The sequence below is a fragment of the Kwoniella botswanensis genome, chromosome 1 (genome assembly GCF_036426115.1).
Source record: "Kwoniella botswanensis chromosome 1, complete sequence".
Lineage (NCBI taxonomy): Eukaryota > Fungi > Basidiomycota > Tremellomycetes > Tremellales > Cryptococcaceae > Kwoniella > Kwoniella botswanensis.
Window position 1 is genome coordinate 16199000 of NC_088599.1, and position 20438 is coordinate 16219437.

The 20438-nt window shown below is 44.5% G+C and overlaps 8 protein-coding genes across 8 annotated transcripts; 3 read left to right on the plus strand and 5 right to left on the minus strand.

Annotated features, from left to right (window-relative positions):
* Window positions 1-1657: 1657 nt before the first annotated feature.
* L199_006127 (calcium-translocating P-type ATPase, PMCA-type) lies at window positions 1658-6667 on the plus strand (the record flags this gene model as incomplete). Its single annotated transcript, XM_064891828.1, has 11 exons — window positions 1658-2686; window positions 2755-3343; window positions 3401-3763; window positions 3823-4712; window positions 4774-4961; window positions 5023-5154; window positions 5213-5574; window positions 5644-5736; window positions 5810-6179; window positions 6251-6298; window positions 6370-6667. The coding sequence occupies 11 exons, from the start codon at window positions 1658-1660 to the stop codon at window positions 6665-6667; spliced, it is 4362 nt and encodes a 1453-aa protein (XP_064747900.1).
* Window positions 6668-7401: 734 nt separating this feature from the next.
* Window positions 7402-9066, plus strand: L199_006128 (uncharacterized protein; the record flags this gene model as incomplete). Its single annotated transcript, XM_064891829.1, has 8 exons — window positions 7402-7647; window positions 7731-7759; window positions 7846-7928; window positions 8026-8167; window positions 8247-8362; window positions 8454-8669; window positions 8757-8912; window positions 8969-9066. 8 exons carry the CDS (start codon window positions 7402-7404, stop codon window positions 9064-9066), a joined length of 1086 nt encoding a protein of 361 aa, XP_064747901.1.
* Window positions 9067-9323: 257 nt separating this feature from the next.
* L199_006129 (uncharacterized protein) lies at window positions 9324-10361 on the minus strand (the record flags this gene model as incomplete). The annotated part of the gene is made up of 1 exon (XM_064891830.1): window positions 9324-10361. One exon carries the CDS (start codon window positions 10359-10361, stop codon window positions 9324-9326), a length of 1038 nt encoding a protein of 345 aa, XP_064747902.1.
* Window positions 10362-11927: 1566 nt separating this feature from the next.
* Window positions 11928-12515, minus strand: L199_006130 (uncharacterized protein; the record flags this gene model as incomplete). The annotated part of the gene is made up of 1 exon (XM_064891831.1): window positions 11928-12515. One exon carries the CDS (start codon window positions 12513-12515, stop codon window positions 11928-11930), a length of 588 nt encoding a protein of 195 aa, XP_064747903.1.
* An 890-nt stretch (window positions 12516-13405) lies between these two features.
* On the minus strand, window positions 13406-14504 carry L199_006131 (uncharacterized protein; the record flags this gene model as incomplete). Its single annotated transcript, XM_064891832.1, has 4 exons — window positions 13406-13452; window positions 13528-13704; window positions 13781-13994; window positions 14364-14504. 4 exons carry the CDS (start codon window positions 14502-14504, stop codon window positions 13406-13408), a joined length of 579 nt encoding a protein of 192 aa, XP_064747904.1.
* A 612-nt stretch (window positions 14505-15116) lies between these two features.
* On the minus strand, window positions 15117-15773 carry L199_006132 (uncharacterized protein; the record flags this gene model as incomplete). The annotated part of the gene is made up of 1 exon (XM_064891833.1): window positions 15117-15773. One exon carries the CDS (start codon window positions 15771-15773, stop codon window positions 15117-15119), a length of 657 nt encoding a protein of 218 aa, XP_064747905.1.
* Window positions 15774-16416: 643 nt separating this feature from the next.
* L199_006133 (uncharacterized protein) lies at window positions 16417-17857 on the plus strand (the record flags this gene model as incomplete). Its single annotated transcript, XM_064891834.1, has 6 exons — window positions 16417-16601; window positions 16702-16758; window positions 16827-16943; window positions 17050-17114; window positions 17185-17521; window positions 17641-17857. The coding sequence occupies 6 exons, from the start codon at window positions 16417-16419 to the stop codon at window positions 17855-17857; spliced, it is 978 nt and encodes a 325-aa protein (XP_064747906.1).
* A 298-nt stretch (window positions 17858-18155) lies between these two features.
* L199_006134 (uncharacterized protein) lies at window positions 18156-20002 on the minus strand (the record flags this gene model as incomplete). Its single annotated transcript, XM_064891835.1, has 7 exons — window positions 18156-18185; window positions 18268-18316; window positions 18407-18648; window positions 18781-18851; window positions 18925-18931; window positions 19000-19108; window positions 19224-20002. 7 exons carry the CDS (start codon window positions 20000-20002, stop codon window positions 18156-18158), a joined length of 1287 nt encoding a protein of 428 aa, XP_064747907.1.
* Between the last annotated feature and the right edge of the window lie 436 nt (window positions 20003-20438).

A 20438-nucleotide genomic window follows, 5' to 3' on the forward strand; every position in this document is an offset into this window, starting at 1 on the left:
ATGCGTTTGCGAGATAGTGCCACCGATATGGTCGGATTGAATCGTGTTATATACACCATACGATAATTTTGATGATTCCAGACTTGATTTTGCATTGCTACTACATGTCCTCTGGTACCATATGGACACACTCAGTTACCATCACTATCAGCAATATCTTCTCCAAAGCCGCCTCGAGGCATCCATGAGGTCGACGAGATCGGACAAGGCACAGCGCGTGACGATTCACTTCGTGGCAGATGAACACGAAGCATGACTGATATGTGACTCGATGGTTCAAGTAACGAACGGCCTGTCCTACTACGCAGACACCCTTTTTTTCATTTCAGTATCAAGAAGAATTGATCCCGTCGAACCCCTTACGTTGAGAGACGAGCAAAGGTTTGAGTACTCACATCTTGACTTCTTGGTAAAACCCCCTCGACCAATCAATCTGTTGGAACCACTCAGATCACGCGATTTGCGCGATTTTATCATCTCGTACAAGTCGTCGATGGTTGTAATGTTCTTACGGGTCATCAATCACTGTAATCGTTGCGTCATACATTCCATTTGATCAAGTTTGTTTATACTGCAATCTGGTTGATCACTTTGATCACTTTGCACCGCTTTTGACGGAACCAGAATTAGAAGTCTTGGCATCCTCGCGGAGCTCTTGTCTAGGTGATCCTCATAACAGCACGTGTTGCAGTCCCAATACGGTAATTTCAATGGGAGTGTGTTTTGAATGCTTGTCTTGGCAGGAGAAACACGGGATATCTCACATCCCAAAAGAACAGTCTGAAATCCAACAACCCAACAATCGCTGCAACGGTCCCCATGTCCTAAATCCTCCCATCTTGTCCAGATCCAGTAATTATTCAGACGGAATCATCGTCATACCTCATATATCTCATACCTGTAACGTTATCCAACTTGACACCTGTCCTTGTCGCGTGGGACGACTACGATTCTTAGGAAAAAGGAAGAGGACAAAGCCAAAATATCTTGGCGTTTTTCAATCGAGTGTGCGATTAGAGTGTTACAGTCGCATTAGTTTAGTGAATCAATGCGTGGACTGCTCCTGCTCAACCCCTCTCGCTGCTTGATGGCGCTGTAAAGTCGACTTGACCTGTAATTGCGTTTGTGAGTATTTTCACCTTATCTACATCCTGCTTCCCATCTTATCTACATCCTGCTTCCCATCATCACGTTATCAGCATCATCCCAACCTCTCACCTTGGGTCAATCGTTATTTCCACATTCAGACTATATAATATCCCTCAACTCGCCAAGACGAATCGCCGGCATCTATTTATCCCCTCTTCTGGAGAACCTTTGTGTCATGATATATTCGCAAAGCAGGATACAGTAAATAACAAGACTTCATCTACCTGTAGCCCAAACTCGCACCGCCTTTACCTCCAACATCATCATTACTATCCTTTTCCATTTATCCTTCCTCATCCCTATCAGGCCGATAATTGAGGACATCGGTTGACTCACCATCAACTTAAAAACGAAGAAAGGACACGGAGATCGACGACTCTGCTTCGGCAACAGCTGTGTAAAGTTGCCCGTCTATTCATTTGTCAGATAAATAGCAGCCAAATCGTTTCGATTATCTCGTCCTTCCCCTCTATCACTCTATTTTCGCCGCTCATAACACTCTACTACGATGACTCCTCCCCCGCCACTCATCATAACCACCGATTTGGATAATAACAACAATGATTCCAATCCCAATACCAACACTCCTCCCGCTCTCGCACCTCCCATAGACGTAGATCAAGATCCCACCACGCCACCTCGAGGTAGAAGTGGTAGTGCTCCTATCAGCGATCCTTCCCATCTTTCCCCATCTCGCAGTCATCTTCATCCCAATCAAAATACTCATTCACCCACCCCATCATGGTCATCAGGAACCATACCGCCTTCACCGACTCTCACCAACTCGTCCGTGCATTTCTCAGAAGAGGCGGTCACACCTACTTCACCCGTACCTCGAACCTCACTCGCTTTGAGGGATAATGACCCAACTGCCGATTCGGGTATGGAAACACTAAAGGTCATTGGGGAGAATGATCCTCAAAGACATAATAGAGGTTGGTCAATCGGGACTTGGTCGTCGGAAGCTGGGACCGAACAAGATCATTCCAACTTCGCCCCTGGTAAAGCACCAAGCAAGGACAAGGATGCGTTGAGTAGGATAACCACCGGTACGACCGCTCACACAAAATCCGCTGAGAAATCCAAAGATAAGAAGGAAAAGAAGAAGAAGAGTAAAAAAAGTAAAAAGGATGAGGACGGTGAAGGAGAAGAGGAAGAAGAAAACAAACCTCAGGCCGCTCATATAGATCCTGATAAGGATACCACGGACCCTACGCCGTTCAGAGAGAAACCTTCTCGTTTAGCCATGCTGGTTGACCCCAAGTCCCTGGATGATCTAGAAAAGATCGGTGGTGTCGAGGGTCTCTTATCCGGTCTAGGAGTAGATGGTAAAACAGGTTTGCGAGTCGGGACGAACGAAGGTGCAACCGAAACTGGTGCGCCCAGAACTTCCTCGGAGATGCCGGGTGGTAATGAACCTCAATGGCATACCAGTATGGACGATAGAAGACGTATATACGGGAGAAACGAGTTGCCTGAACGTAAAAGCAAAAGTTTATTATTGCTTATGTGGATAGCTTTCAAGGACAAAGTCTTGGTAAGTTTGTTACCTACCTTTCCTTTGTTCATCTGTGGTCAACTGACTGATCCTTCGATCCTTCACAGATATTATTGTCTATCGCCGCTGTTGTATCTCTTGCTCTGGGTTTATATCAAGATCTCGGTACTCCACCAGAAATCATCTTCAATGATGAGTGTCCTGCCCCGGTGGGATGTGAGGAACCTCAAGTGGATTGGGTAGAAGGTGTAGCTATCGTTATTGCAATCATCATCGTCGTTATGGTCGGGTCCGTCAACGATTGGCAAAAAGAAAGACAATTCAAGAAACTCAACGCCCAACGTGAAGATAGGACCGTCAAATGTATAAGAGGTGGTAACGAGATGGTTGTCAATACCAAAGACTTGGTAGTTGGTGATATTTGTTTATTGGAACCCGGAGAAATATTACCTGTCGATGGTGTCTTCCTTCGAGGTCATAATGTAAGATGTGACGAATCTGGTGCGACTGGTGAATCCGATGCTATCAAGAAATTCTCCTATCAAGAATGTATAGAAGAGAGAAATGCTGCTCAACCGGGTGATAAGTTAAAGAAAGATTGTTTCCTCATTTCCGGTGCCAAAGTACTGGAAGGTGTAGGAGAATATGTCGTGATTTCAGTCGGAACCAATTCTTTTAACGGTCGAATCATGATGTGTAAGTTTCACCTTCCCGACTCACAGAATCGACAATATCGCTGACTTGATGTTATAGCTATGCGAGGCGATTCCGAGAACACGCCGCTTCAACTCAAGCTCAACAAACTTGCCGAATTGATTGCCAAACTTGGTTCTGCTGCTGGTCTCTTACTCTTCACTGCTCTCATGATCCGATTCTTCGTTCAACTCAAGACCAACCCCGATAGATCCGCCAATGACAAAGCGCAATCATTCATTCAGATTCTCATCATTGCGGTCACCTTGATCGTTGTGGCTGTTCCTGAAGGTTTACCGCTTGCTGTCACCCTCGCACTTGCTTTTGCCACCAAGAGAATGACCAAGCAGAATCTTTTGGTCAGAGTCTTGGGCTCTTGCGAGACCATGGCCAATGCTACTGTTGTCTGTACGGATAAAACTGGTGAGTGATACATTCTACCGCAACAGCTACTGTGACCAATGGCTGATTATGTGTTACAGGTACTCTCACGCAAAACGAAATGACTGTTGTTGCTGGATCTCTCGGTGTTCACGGTAAATTCGTCAAGAACCTCTCCGATAACGCTTCACGATCCAATGCGAATGATGTGGAGGGTGAACAAGTGCGGGAAGATTTCGCTTTCGAGATGGACGAGATAAACAATGTCGCTTCGTCCGAACTCACTACCCTACTTAATGAGGCTATCTGTATCAATTCTACTGCTTTCGAAGATAGAGACGAAGATGGAAATCTCAGCTTTGTAGGAAGTAAGACCGAAACCGCTTTGCTGAAATTTGCCAAATCAGCTGGATGGGCCGATTGGAGGAAAACCAGAGAGGCTTATCAGGTGATTCAGATGATCCCCTTCAGTTCCGAATTGAAAGCTATGGGAGTAGTTGTCAAGATCGGTGATAAGTATAGACTGTATATCAAAGGAGCTAGTGAAGTCTTGACTAAGAAATGTGTCAAACACGTTGTGGTATCGCAAGATCAGTCGACCGACATTGGACTGCAAACTGTCGAATTCAATGAAGACACCATGAACAACATCATGAAGACTATCATCTTCTACGCCAACCAGAGTCTGAGAACAATCGCTCTTTGTTATAAAGATTTCGAATCATGGCCACCAAAGGGCGCTACCCAAGTGAACGCTACAGACGAGGTGCCTTATGAATTCATCGCCAAAGATATGACTTTGATCGCCGTGACCGGTATCGAAGATCCCCTTAGACCTGGTGTCAGAGAAGCGGTGGAAAAATGTCAAAGAGCTGGTGTGGCTGTCAAGATGTGTACGGGTGATAATGTACTTACTGCACGATCTATTGCCAATCAGTGTGGTATATTCACTCCTGGTGGTGTAATCATGGAAGGTCCTCTGTTTAGAAAGGTAAGCTCTTCATACTTCTTCGGACCTCATCGTCAGCTGACCCAAGTATGAATTTCTGCAGCTGTCCGATGCTGAAAGACTTGAGGTCGTACCTCGACTTCAAATCCTCGCTCGATCTTCTCCCGAAGATAAGAGACTTCTCGTACACACCCTCAAAGGTATGGGAGAAGTAGTCGGTGTCACTGGTGATGGTACGAATGATGGTCCTGCTCTCAAACTTGCTAATGTCGGTTTTGCAATGGGTATCGCGTGAGTCATCACAACTCCATGTTCTGTGCCCAATAGTGATACTGACTGGTTATGATGATAGTGGTACGGAAGTTGCCAAGGAGGCTTCGGATATCATCTTGATGGACGACTCGTTCAAGAATATCGTACTTGCCATTATGTGGGGTCGATGTGTAAACGATTCAGTCAAGAAATTCTTACAGTTCCAAATCTCGTAAGTTCTATTATTCTCGTACACTTGGACCTCGAGCTTTGCTGATCGTGCACGATAGCGTCAACATCACTGCTGTCGTCATCACTTTCGTTTCAGCCGTTGCATCAAGTGAAGAACAATCTGTACTCACCGCTGTGCAGCTTCTTTGGGTCAACTTGATCATGGATACCTTTGCCGCTCTCGCACTCGCTACCGATCCCGCTACCGAGACATCACTCGATAGAAAACCAGATAGAAAGAATGCCCCTTTGATCACCGTCGAAATGTTCAAGATGATATGTGTCCAAGCGCTTTATCAGATCATCGTCTGTTTGATCCTGCATTTCCTCGGTTTGAGGATTCTCGGCTTACCTCATACGGATCAAAACAACACTGAATTGGGAGCTTTGGTATTCAATTGTTTCGTATTCTGTCAAATCTGTGAGTTAGCTTACATCGCGTTCGTGGGCTGTACAAGAGACACAGGCTGACGTCAGATAAATGATTCAGTCAATCAACTTAATTGTAGACGATTAGATAGGAGATTGAATGTTCTTGAGGGTTTCTTCAGGAACTACTACTTTATCGTTATTTTCCTCATCAGTGAGTGCTCCTATTCACTCCTTTTACATTATACATAAGAACGCCTACTAATCATGAAATGTGATGACTATAGTGGTCGGTGGGCAAATCTTGATTATCGAAGTCGGTGGAGCTGCTTTCCAAGTGACTCGACTTGGCGGACGAGATTGGGCAATTTCATTGATCATCGGAGCCATCTCCCTTCCTATTGGTGCTGTCGTCCGATTGTTACCCACTGGACCATTCGAGAGGATGCTCATCAAATTGAGAATCTACAATGATCCAAACAAGTTACCGGTCGTCGCTCCTGAGGTCGAAGATGAGAAATACGAATATAACCCTGCTATCAACAAGGTCAAGGATAACTTGTCGACTTACGCTAATATCAGAGGAGGTAGATTGAGAGCTAGTTCAATCGTAGCTAAGAGTAGATCAGCACAGTTGAAAGAGGCTGATATTCAATTGTACGTGACCTTTGCAAAAATCGAATATTTTCAGATGGTTCATGGTTGACTGACTATTTGTCTTCCTATAGGCCTTCGTTATTGACAATGGTACCGACTCTAATCGCTGGTACAGTTGGGTAAGTTCAGCTAAGCATATCCTTTTAGCATAACTAGGTATGTGAGCTGATATTCGATTTGTTTGAATCAGTGCCGGTGCACACTGGGTCCATCAGACTGGTACAGCATCCCTCTCCAACCCTGCTGGAGCCGATCCATCTAGGTCGACCGCTGAATTATTCCAGGGTAAAGTCCAATTGCATCCTCAGACCGATAGGAACGATCCTCTCTATACCAAATTCGGTATAACGCCACCTTCACCTGCTGAAGCTGCTTCCATCGCTGCTTCGGCACCTTCTACTATGGGCAGGAGTCGTGGTAGATCTCAGCAGAGGGATTTGGAGAAAGGTGGTCATGGCCAGAACGATCAAGAGGTATTGAGGGAATAAGGAATAAATACATCGTCATCTACCTCACGACAATGGGATGGCTCGTTCAAAAAAACAAAAACATATTCATAATTCCGTTGTATATAGATAATCTTTCATTTCATTTCATTTCACGAATACATACATACACGCTCATTTCTCCTTTATAGCATGTCATTTCATTAATAGATACCCCTCTTAAGTTTTCGTTTCAATATACAAAATGTTTTCATAGATGATATACTCTACTTACCTGCGATTCCATATATGAGTCATGTAGGATTGGCTATTCTAGATCAAGCAAGACTGAGTGAGGATAAATGATGAAATCAATATAGATTGATTGCCATCCATGTGTCACCGATACCTTTTAGTAGTCAACGTTATGCCTGTTCAACACAACAACATGAGAACACCACTTGACTGCCGGGGTGGAGTGAACTAGTGAGGTCGGTGGAGGTTCGAGTGGAGGGAATCAAAGGATTTATAAGCTGAATTCCCGTGCGGCGAGTTCCGCTCGTTATAGCGAGAATCAGATATTTATCATCCAGCATGATTTGGAGGCGGTTTTGTTTGTTTTTGTCATTCATCGATACATCTTGAGGAGATGCTGTGTGATAGTGAGAAAGGTATAAATAGGCTCAATGAGCATATGTATCCCTAACAATCCTGATTATTGACTAACAAGCAATATATCTCACATACACACTTTACATCCCAATTCGTAAATAACAAACTGACCAAATTCAGCAACCATGTCCTCCAGCGAAAGACCTATCGTAGCTATCACTGGCCTTAATGGGTTCATCGCGATTCATGTTGCTCTCCGATTTCTCAAGGAAGGGTATGACGTGAGAGGATCAGTCAGATCGATATCTTCTGCTGAGAAGATGAAGGATCATCCCGTATGGAAGGAATGGATCGATCAAGGTAGAGTAGGAGTGGTGGTGGTTCCTGATCTTACGGGTGACTTGACGGAATTACTCGACGGAGTCGAATCTGTAAGTACGACAAATCCTACCGATCCAGTCTGATTGAGGGGCGTGTATGGTAGTGAAGGTGCTGATGAGTGATTGGGTGAAAGGTCATGCACTTGGCTGCTCCTGTCACTTTGTGAGTCAGGTCAAATCTTTCCTACAACTTGCGATGGTGTGCGAAAGACCGAGGTTGACTGGTTATGTCATATTCGCTTACGGCAGGAATTTGAAATCTTATGAAGAGTTCAAAGGTCCTACTATCCAAGGGACTCTATCGGTACTCAATCAATCTACTAAATTCAAGAGCGAGTCCATCACTTCCCTGCAGTAGTCTTTACCTGCATGTACTCTAATTGTACCTAGCTAATTATATCGTACTCTATACACTTTACCATATTGCAGCTATTAAAGCCATCTCTTTGATGTCTTCCATGGCTGCCCACTTCAACCCCGTACCTAACGACCAACAAATCGGTGCCGTTTACACCGAAGACTCGTACTTCCCTTACGATGAAGAAACCGTTAAGAACTTTGATCCTTCAAAGTAAGTAGGCTAACCAAGGCAGCAGGCACCGACACTATCAACGGGATAAGGCAGCTGACGGATCATTGATTACATATAGTCCGTTCGCAAACGTAATATGGTATTGCGCAGCTAAGAAGTACTCAGAATTGGCCGTCAAAGATTGGTTAAAGGAGAACAAACCTTCTTTCTCTGTTGCCTTCTTGGCTCCTCCCAGTAAGTTTCTGAATCGATGTATTCTTGTTACGCATAAGATAGGTATTTTGTGAGACTGAGTGAGTAATGACGTTTGTTTGACTCTGAATAGTGACTTATGGACCATTACTTCACCTATCGTCCGTCGCCGAATTCAAGAACGGTGTAAGCGGATCTCAACCTGGCTGGCTATCACTTATCAAGGGCAAAGACGCCGAAGTAATGCAACCTGAATCAACAACTTATGCGGATGTGAGAGATGTCGCTGAGGCATTCTATCAAGCTGCTATCAAAAGGAAGGATGGGATTTACCTCGTTGCTAGCGATAGTAAGTCAAGCCATATCATTCAACCTGTACAGTCATTAGCCCCAACTGACCATATCATACTTTGTGTACACTCTCGATCTACTATAGTCTATACCTATCAGATGTTCGCCAACGAATTCAGAAGACAAAGACCAGACTTGGACGCCTACTTCCCATTGGGTAATCCCTCTGAGCCCACTCCTAGAGAACTGAACTTCTGGACCATCGATACCAGTAGATCCATCAAGGAGCTTGGCTTGAAATGTAAGCATTCCCCCCAAGTTCGATTATACGTTCCTGACGTGCTGGATCATGTATAGACCATACTCTTGAAGATACGGTCAGGGTCACTCTGGAACATTATGAGAAGATTGGGGTGTTCAACGAGAAACCTGGAAGCTGGGCTGAGAGAGCTTAAGGGTTCAAGCTGAGAAGCCACTCTCGTGAATAAGAAATGATTCATGTTTTCAATGGATTATCCAGCACAGCGCATTGTAGCTTTTCGAGGTACCTGTATGCATCGCTTCGTAGTATATCTACAAATGAAACATATGATAATCAACATCGAGAATTATCGTGTACCATACTGTACTTGCAGTAGTTCTTCCTATAGCTGCACCAAGGCACCCTTAAGTCCTTGAATGTGACGTTGAACGATTTTGCTTTGTACTTTATTTACAGATCCTCAAGCACGCTGGTCAAGCTATCCAACACCAACGAAGATCCCTGCACACCGCGGGAGTTCAGTGTTCGGAAAGCGGTCTTGACCTCTCCCGAGATCATACCCCAGGCCTCACACGAAGTCCGATACTCATGATCGGGCTCGACAATACAGAAAAGGGTTTTGAAATCTTCCTTATACGGTGCAGCAGACGCGTACAGCGTTGTCAACCTATCTCGACTTGCGGCTAGTTCTCTCTCCCAATTAGATTGTTCGTCACCTACACCAAACACAGGCTTGGATCCAAACAAACGTAAAAAGTCTTCACAGCCGCTTTTCAGCTCAGTAAAAACTAGTGTAGCCCATTGAATCGACTCGGACTTGTATAAAGCAGTATCATCGTTCCAAGGGCGATAAACTTGTTCCATCCGGTGGCTCAAGTCTAAAGTAGCAGCTTTGGACTCTTGCAATTCATCAGAACCTTTACTGGTCAACGCTTGAGAGCAAGTCAAAGCAGCCCGGATATTCTGATTATACGATCTCAAAGCTTTATGTACGTTTCCTAACAATTGTATCCCCCTTGTCGTCTTCCAATTCTCTGGATCTTGACGGAAATCTCTGTGCGTTTCGGAAATGGTATTAGTTTGTTGGATGATTTCGTCGAAAGCGGCGCTCAACCAATCAGACGCATAGGGTAAGATCGTATCGTGTAATTGGTTAGTTATAGATTCTTTGCGAGAATGAATATCCGAAGCTCTTTGTATTTCCACACAATTGGAATCACCCAGTTTGTGCCATGCTTGGCCGCACGAAATCTTAGCGGCATTGTACGAAGTATCAGTCGATGATACCCTGGCTAATATTCCCTTTTCTTCATTGCCGAGCTTTCCTTCCATACTCATTTGCAACGTTTCTCCCAATCGCTGAAAGCATTTGTCCAGTTCCTCTACGTTCTTCTCCATCAAATCGACCCCTTTGAGAAATGTTTCGACCTCGGTCGGGGCGACACTCTTGAGGGATTCTACTGACATCAGGTCTGAAGAGATGTTCATGTTGTAACGGCAGGAACAGATTTACGATGCTGTATAGTTCGCGTACGATGACCCTTTGAGAACCTTGATGACTCACTTGCTCGACTGATTCGCCTGCTCAGTTGTCAGGATGATGGAAGACGAAGGACATTTTTCAAGAGTGGCGAAGATCAAGCTGTCGCGGGTGAACTTTTGAGAAGACTTGTACAAGGGATCGTTCAGAAGCTTGCCAGTTACAAAACGACAACGAGACCCGAAGTGACTTTGACAAGCAGGAGGTTTGAACGAGGGGCCTCCGAGACAAAAGAGATAGCATGTCCCTCTTCACTTTCAGCTTCGACGCACTGCTCTTCGAGCTGGCGAAGGAAAGCTGTGCGTGGCGTCTGTCCGAATTTCACTTACAGTATGTGATTACAGTCCTTTCTACGCACTTCAGAAAAGAGTGTCGAAGCTTGCCCAAGCCGTCTTGCTTTTGTCACTTTTTTACACACAGAATGTCAGTTGTACCCTGGTGATGTGAGGGTAAGACTTCCGTTTGCATCCGAGAAAGCCTAGTTAGCAGACTAGCAGGACCCAGGAGGATACATTTCGATGATTTAGGGTTAAAGAAGGTGAGGATAGAGAAAATTGGGACTGAACCGTACAAATCAACCCATTGCAATCTCGTTTGCTGCAGCTCGCCAAGTGTTCACAAGGTTGAAGCAATCTTGGATGTCGCTTGTACTGTTACCGTGGCACCATGACCCCCTCATTCCTTCATACACATCGCAGTTCGTAGTCTCAAGTAATTGCTGCAGAAGCTGGCAGAACACTACCTCCATGCATCACACGGTAATTCCGATAATTAGCTATCGATCTTCTCTTCTTCTAGCTTCTACTTGTAGTCACTCCTTTTGTAGATGCATCGTGAGAGAAATTTCCATTAGCTCAAGTTTGGCATCGTCTTATTCAGTGACTTGCAGGAATATAAAGCGGAAGAGATCAGAAAAATCAGCAGACAAGTCGGTATAAGCCAAGGGCTGAAATTTACGAAGCCATTCGACCAGAAAAGATAGAACAAGACAATCGATCCTGAAGCAAGTTAGAAAGATTACTTTGATTCGCTGGATATTCACTATGGAAGAAGCTCTTGATGAGATGTACGATCAGAACGGGTACGATACCTACCAGCCTCGTGTCATCGACAGACTAGAAGATACCATTACGGCCATTCGACAGACCCGAAACAATTATCTGAATCGATACTCATACACCATTCAAAATAACTCAGAGGTCTGGAAGGACTCACAACAACGAGCGATGGAAGGGATCCAAACCTGGAATACAGATATAAGTCAAGTTTGGGATCAGCAGACCGCTGAGGATCTTCAGTCGAGGTTCAATGTGGCGTTTCAGTCGTTGAAGGATGCCAGGAATGCCAACAGACGGGCTTGATACTTTTGGTAAATGTCATGATTTAGTAAAGCAAAAGGTAAGGCAGTAAGGTTTGAATCAAGAGTATTACAGTATGATTTAAAACTTTTTAGACATGTCACTCTAAGTTGATCATGCAAAAGAAAGTCTGGCATCACTCTGGCCTTTTGGCTTCTAAGTCATGCTCGCCTTGTCCATATTCTCAGCGAGCACTTCCATCCCGCCTGACTCGTTTTCCAATCGCGAAAGTTCACTTCTGGCCCACTCGAGTTCTTCAAGAGCCCGTTTGAGATTGAGCTGCTGGTGAGGCGTTGTTCTCATGTATCGTAGAAATTTGGTAATCTCGGAAAACTCCTGGATCATCCCCTTCTTGAATGCGAAGGCGTGTTCACTCTTTTCCATATCTGTTTGCAGGTCTTGCAAAGTCTTATCATTAGCATTCGTGGGGGAACCATTCTCCTTCAGCTCCGTGTATCGATCGATATACGAATGGATCGTATCAATGTGAGTCCAAAGAAATCGCGTTATATTCGCAGCCCAAGATTCCTTGTACCTGTTCGTCTTGATAGACCATTGGCTCTCATCTTCAAACATCTGCATTTTCAAGTTTTCCAATTCCTCTGAGCTTCCCGTGCAAGTTACAGTCACAATTGGGTTAGCCAATATCTCGTTCAGAGCCGGTTGGCAACTATCCCTATACTCTTGAAGGGTTTCTTCCCCTGCGAGCACCACCTCGATTTGTTGCACGGTAGGATCGTCCATCAGGGAGGATACTTCCTCCACTGTTTCTTCATGAAAGCGGCGTATTCCTTCATCTTCTCTTTGAGATCCTTCAACGTGATTGCATTGCTACTGGTACCGATGGTAGCAGTATTCGTTGAATGTTGATCTTTAAAGGTATCCATTGTCTCGTTCGCCGTGATATTATCTAAGTTTGAGCTCATCTTGAATGGTGGAGTGGTGGAGTGGTAAGGAGATCAAACCTTGCCACTGTATGAACGATGGACTTGTGATTCAAGGAGGGGCCACTGATGTATCGTAGAGAAGCGGTTATTTTTATACATGAGGACATGTATGTCTGTACTTGGAGCACAGAATAGTATGGACGCTTGAAACACTCCTCCTTTGATTGAAAAGACAGGTGTGGGTTGGATTTCTCTAAGGAGGTCGAGAAGCGTCAGAAGGATAGAAAGGATATCACTCTCTGCAGCATTGACCTCATGCAATAACTGATGAAGCCTCTAAGGGCATACAGGGAAGACAGTATTCGGAGTCAGTATCTACCGTGACTTTCTCCAGTAGTTCGACTATGAACTCATACACACGTCGTGCTCGCCCTCTCGTTCACTTCCTTCTCCAAGATTAGATCAGGTCAGTATCAGTCCCCATTAGTTACAAAGTAGAGAGAGAAGTGGAAACGAAAAATTGTGCGTCAATGATGTTACATCGTCGTCTACAATCTGATAACAGAAAAACCCCTTTCAACCACTTCTCGAGGTGTTCCTATCAAACGTAAGACTTCGACAAAAGGTTTTGTGTTCGTCAATATAGACTCCCACATGAAACAAACTCCCTCCTCTTCCCATATCCAAGTCCAAATGCAAAAGTCAAATCCTAAAATCAAAAGAAACCGATATTGATTGCATTTGCATTTATACTTCTTCTTGAACAACGGTTGTTCGTTCGGAGATATAGATACCTGATCATAGAAGAGCATACTGTATCAGATGGATGAAAATCATCAAATGTAGTACAATGGAAAATGGAGACTCACCATCCAAGAACTTTCGGATATCCTTCTCCTTGACTCTACATTTATCGGTGATGGAAGCGGCTGATTGGGAAACTTTCTCGATATCGTTACCGGAGATGAGGAGTTCATCCTTGACATCGGACATGGCAACGGTCACACCTTCAAGCATAGGACATTCTCGAACGAATTTCTCACCCACTAAACATATCCAGAAAAGATATATCAGTAGGAGTAACGATATCGAATTGTAGAAGCGAGGTAGACTCCAACTCACAGAAGTTTCGGATTTGGATGGATTTACCACCGTCACCTGGGATAGCGTTGATGGGGAAATGCGCGTAAACGAGTCTCATCTTGTAAAGGAATCCCTTGGTGACACCGGTGATCATGTTCTCAACCAAAGATTTGATGGTTCTAAGACAAGCGACGTGCTTTCGGGCACCGTGCCAGATGGTGAAGACAACTTGTTGAGACTTAGCTTTCTTGACCTGAAGAACAGAAACGAAAACGAGAAATTTCGTCAGCATAAAAACCTTCACAAAAATTGAGAATGACAAGTTGTTAAGATGCAAGTAGGACATATTTCCAAAACCCCTTTTGATTCTTCCCCAAATCATTCAATAGCATCATCGAGGTTCACACCGCGATGTGATGTGACCCCGCATTGGATAACCAGTATTCTGCTATTCCCCCATTCCGATATGATGCCTGATTCTATCTCGATCCCAATACTTCAAGTACAATCTCTCCCCGTTTCCTCCAACTACTTCCCTTCCCAACCTGAAAACCGATCCCCTTCTCAAAATCTCCAATGTCCCACTTGCATCTTATATCATTCCATCTGAAAGCACACTCACAAGTTGGATATCCATTTGGATGTGACCGACATTCTTGGTGATCTTTCCTCTGGGACCTTCAACAGTGATGTTTCTAGCCTTGAGGGCGACGGTGACACCCTCTGGAACGGTCAAAGTCTCAACGGAAGAGATGTCCTTCATTTTGATCTACAAGTGTACGTATAAGGTGTTGTTGTTGGTATGAGAAGGATGTTTGGTGATATTGTTGACAGATTGATTAAATGGGTCGAACGTCGAGCAAGAAGATAACAGATAAACAGACAGGTCAGTCCTCTCCTTCTTTCTTCTGTGTGCTACCAAAAGGCTGAGCTCACGAGTTTTTAGTGTTGATGGTTGAAGAAGGTATGGGATGATCTCTGACACCGATATCAACAATTATCGATACGATTGCACTGCACCACCAAGCAAGCAACCAATGCTCTGCTGGCTGCATACCATCTCCCATGCACACCACATCTCAAAAACTCGACAGGCTCACAGAAGCGGCGAATAGCGCCTGAGTGACATCGGTGTTATGGCGGGTGGCAGAGTTTCGGCGATATGTTATCACCGATTGCCGCGGCGAGTGAGTGAAATGATCTTCGTCCACCATACGCATAACTTACAGTTAGAAGTTGGGTGACAATCCATGAACCATTGTGTACCCGAGATTGATGAAGGCAATGATCACAAGGGTCCTTACCTTCACGTCAACGGGCAAAGAGACTTGTATGTAACTACATATCGATGATCGTGTATTACATCAATCTTTCACTACTCAGTAGTGAAGTGATTTACTATAGGTCTCATATACTCTTCAGGCAATCTATCGACCAATCCCCTTCTTTTCACTTCCGTCTTCATATCTTCCCATTCCCTGTACGAGGTGACCATCTCATGTTCCTCCGTGAGCTGGGGTATAATATTCCTGTAGTCGTGTCTTCGGCTCAGTACAGCACTCTGCGCCCGAAACATATCTTCGAGCGTGATTTCATATTGACTCTGGAAGGATGATTCACCATACCTTGGAGAAGGGTATGCATTCGGATACATCATTTTCAATTGGGTAGAGAACGTTTGCTGAGTCAAGTCATTGGCTTTGCTCAAACGTTCATATAGATCCATGATTGTCCAGTGTTTTGATCGCATTTCGTCTAATTTTGTCCACTCATCTTCACACTGAGACAATAACCTCCTCAAATCAATCTTGTCGTTATCTGTAGATAGACCATGATCTATCACCCATTTCAATCCTCTTTCAACCTTGTCGTACTCTTCCTTGGATCTTTCTTCATCGGGCCAATCTATTTCCAAATTATCGAAAAGCCTATTGTGAAGGGTTTGTACGTTACTTAAGAAATCGTTGGTCGACGATAAGACGAGGTCTCGAGTCAAGTCATATTGGAATCGAGTCCAACTATCTCCTTCCATGTCGAGGTTACAGGATGACTGTATTCGAATTACAAGTTTCAAAGGGCTTTTTGGCTTATGTCGAATAGAATAGTGGGATCAGTTGATAAACCTGTGAAGTAGGAAAGGGACTTCAAGTATTTCATGGGATTTTGAAACATCTGAGTCTGAGTTCACTACAGATGAGAAGCTCCTTTGAGCTGTTTCGGCTTGAATCGTCGACTGCCTTCTTTCTAGTTATAAAAGGAGGTCAACCTGATCACTCAAGTGGCACAATGAAGCGAGTGATGATGATCATGGCATCAGTTGAGACGAGTAAATCGATCTGCCAATATACTGTGTGTCTTTTGGATGACTATACTGAATCGCCTGGAAGGCAAGTCAGTGAGTGCATTGATACTCTGCCTTGTCACATCCGATGACTCCGATTGATCGCTGGAAACTGGTACACATAACTTACAGACAATCGAGGCGATAAGATAATCCTCCATGTGATGTGAGTTCCGACGGAAACACAAGATCTATCCGGTCCGATTTTCGTCATCGCATCACTGGATGTCCACCATTGTCAGCTCAGTGCTAGTCTCCTGCTCTCTTTCGTCAATCGCTTTTGGTGTCCCGAACCTATCATTGACACAGAGAATACATGAATATCTATCCCAAGATGACCACCTACCCACCATACTCTTCATTACCAATCGACAAGTCGGGACCACCCCTAAACGCCTGGGGTCTATACGGACAGGATGGAGGAGGTGAAGATGAAAAAGGAAGACTGAACTTGATTACCCCTCAAAGTATCAAGAGGGGCAAGGATACGATTACTGAAGGGATAGCTGTTAATCTCAAGTGGGTATCAGTAATTTACCGCATACCGCACATCAGATCGACTCGATGCCATTAGCTACCATCTTATGCGATGTGCTAACATATGTTGTCCTCTTTGTAGTCTACCATTATCGTTCTTCCCTGTTCATGCCTCTAGAACATCTATGCAGCATGAGATGTGAGTGACTAATAACAATCATCTTTCGACCATGCAGTGAAATTGATCTTGTGGATTGCGATTTATAGTAAATGCTCTGGACATTCAAACGATGATATATTACATTTCAACACTCAATGCTCGACCCAATGGGATGGGTTCAGACATTATGCTTATCAGAATTGGCCAGAGGAAGGTAGATTCACGTGAGTCCCACCTTGCCTCATCCTTTCAATCAGATGGGTAAGTGTAAGTAAATAGGTGATACTGCAGTATAGCTAATGCTCATTTTCATTGGCGATGTGGAAATAGTTTTTACGGTGGGATGGATATCAAAGAAGCTAGTGATTCATCTATCAAAAAATATGGTATACATAGTGAGTCCTGACTCTACTTCTGTATATACATGTACATGTTGATGATCCTGTCGTCTATCGTATGAGATAGATTACGCCGAAAAACCCATAACATCCCGAGCTCATCTACTGGATATCCCCCTATACCTCAACAAACATAACCTCCCATCTATCCAACCTTTCTCCAACTCTGATCCTATCCCCTTATCGACCCTCAAGGCATGTGCAGAAGAGTACGGAGTCCAACTACAACCAGGTGATATACTCCTAGTAAGAACCGGATATACCGAAGCTATACTCTCTCAAACCCAACAAGAGAGAGAGGCTTTGAGGAAAAGGGAGAAGAATGAAAGTTGTGGTGTGAAAGCTGATGAGGAGCTGTACAAGTGGCATTGGGATAATGGGATCGCAGCTGTTGCAAGTGATTGGTAAGTTTGTTTCATGCATAACATCTTATCATGATCCAGTACGATTATAGTCTATCTCAAGATCCTAAGATCCTAGGATTCTAGGATCCTGACTAACTTGTACTTGACCTGTCCAACAGCCCATCATACGAAACTTGGCCAACTGCCCCAGGTGAACTCTCATGCCATCAAGTGTTCCTAGCTGGATGGGGATTACCCATAGGAGAGTTATTCGATTTGCGCGAGTTGTCCAAACAATGTCAGAAATTAGGTAGATGGACTTTCTTCTTTACCAGTATGGGGTTGAACGTTGAGGGAGGTATAGCTACGCCTCCTAATGCTCAGGCTATTTTATAAAGAACTGAAGATGCTCACCTCAATGGCGGATCTTGTAACAGGATGTGCTGGAATGATAAGGAAGAACAATGAGAAATGAAAAGCCAATTCATGAGATATAGTATAATACATGAACGTAATGATGAGAATGTCATTAAGCGTAACGATATAGTAAAAATGATATCATATCTATCTGACAATTCGATATGATGATGAGCAATGATCGACCGATCGTTCGTTCTCACGATCTCGGTCCAACTTCGATACACGATACTCCATTCTCATTCCCATTTCTCCTCCCCATCCCAGACTTCATACTCTAACTAGGAGCATCAAGGACCAACTCCATCTGTAAGCAAGAAAGGTAAAAGTCAGCTGTATGCCCTTCCCATGTACGCAAAGTTCCGGTATCACGACGAAGGTCGACTTACAAATTGATTGTAATCTATTGTTATATGACCTTGACCATTCGTATCGAGTCTAGAACACCATCAAATTATGAAATGATCAGTTCATTTGTCCGACTTGTGCCACTGTTTCATTCTGTCTTATATCCTACGATTGACTCACCTCCTGAACCCTTCTGTATAATGTTTAACAGTCACACAAGCCATCAAGAACCTATCGAAACTTATTCCCTTATTTTGCTGGCTGTTGATAGACGTAGGTGGAGGTGCGAATCTCTTCTCTAGTAAGATGACCATCTCTTTGGGTAGGGAGAATCCAAATCCTAAGAGGGCGTTGTGCAATTCTTTACGATCGATTAAGCCGGAGTTGTCACGATCGAATCGACGGAAGATACCGTGCCAATCCTATATATGCGGTGTGTTATACAAGATGGGCAAAATCAGAGAGAGAGAGAGAGAGAGAAAGGCGAATAAAAAGATGGACAGGTCAGCATTAGACTGTAGAACTATGATGGAAGATTGAATCGACTATCTCACCTGAATGTACCTGTACAATCCCTCGAATTCCATAAAGTTGATGGTACCGGATTTATCAGTATCGAAGATGTCTGCGGATGGTGAATGGGAAGATCAGTATGATTTCCACTTGATCATTCATAACGCGATGATGGGTAAACTCACTCATTAGCTGAAACCGGAATCACCGTCTCGTCAGCTCTTCCTGCAGTGCAATGTGATTGTGTATACCCAACTGACCATCTTGACCGCATCCTCCCTGGCATCCATCATCGTATCTTTCGCTAACAATCTTTGCAGGTCATATGCACTCAGATCACCTGTTCGGGACGAGTCGAATTGAGAGAACCTGCATCCATGTCGATACTCGATCAGCTGACACCCTCCTTGTAGTATATTGGTGAAGAACTAGGCTGCATGGGCTTGACAAATAGTTGGAAAAGGTAGGCAATGGCTGTACTTACATTCTCTGCAGCTCAGCATCATCCGCACCTTGCTGTTGCTGTTGCTGTGGAGGTGGGGGAGGTGGACTTTGCGATTGTTGCCATTGTTGTTGTTGTTGCTGTTGCGGAGGTGGTGGTTGATTATATTGGTTCTGACTCCATCTCTGTTGTTGTTGAGGTGGTGGACCTTGTTGTTGCTGTTGTTGTTGATATCCCTGTGGAGGACGACCCATGGAATTGGGTCTTTGACCATATCCACCTTGACCTTGACCAGGTGGTCCACCTTGCTGTTGGTGGAATTGTTGTTGTTGACGAGGATCAAACCCGCCCTGTTGTTGAGGTGGGGGTGGTGGGGAAGTGTACTGTTGTCGGGGAGGTGGTGGACCATTATATCCCCCTTGTTGTTGGTTGTATCCTCCTGAACTGGGTGGACGGTGGTTCTGCGGAGGTGGTTGATGGTATTGCTGTTGCTGTTGTTGGGGAGGAGGAGGTTGATGATATTGCTGTTGTTGTTGTTGAGGGGGAGGGGGAGGGGGAGGATTAGCTTCAGCTTGAGCTTTTGCAGCTTCCTCTGCTCTCTTCTTAGCGTATCTCTCCTCGTACCTCCTCCTCGCTTCATCACTCGCTGAACCGTACGGAGATGGTGTAGCCATGAACCCCCCTGGAGGTGGCATGTTCTGCTGTTGTCTAGGTGTAGGATTCCTCTGAGAAGGAGGCTGAGGTGATGATGTATCTCTCATTGCTCGATCTCCGATTGCGAACGGTGAGTCCCCTCCTGAAGGTCTGCCGAGGTATGCCATGGTGATCAGGGGTTACCGGATGGTTGAGCGGAGTGAATCGAATTACGAGATTGAGATCAGATTGAATATAAGGGGGGGGAAAGGGAGTCGGTGTTTGTACTTGCAACGGATGGCAAAGCGATGCTCTGGATATAGGATGATAGCTGTGTGATCTGTGATCTGTGATCTGTGATATGCTATGCTATGTTGACATTTGAGTACGAATATGAATGTGCTGTGTCTTACGAGTACAGATGGCAGTACCGAGGTAGCAAGGTAGTCGCGCTCGTCCCTCGTTCGGTCATTCGTTTGTTGTTTGTTTACCTTGAATTGATCTCTCGATCGCTGAGCCTGAATTAGCGGGATCAAAATATCCCATTAGCCAGTGTTGGAATATCCTTGTAATGAATTTCCAGTCATTTATCCTGTTTAGGAATGGTATTACACGCGTCATATC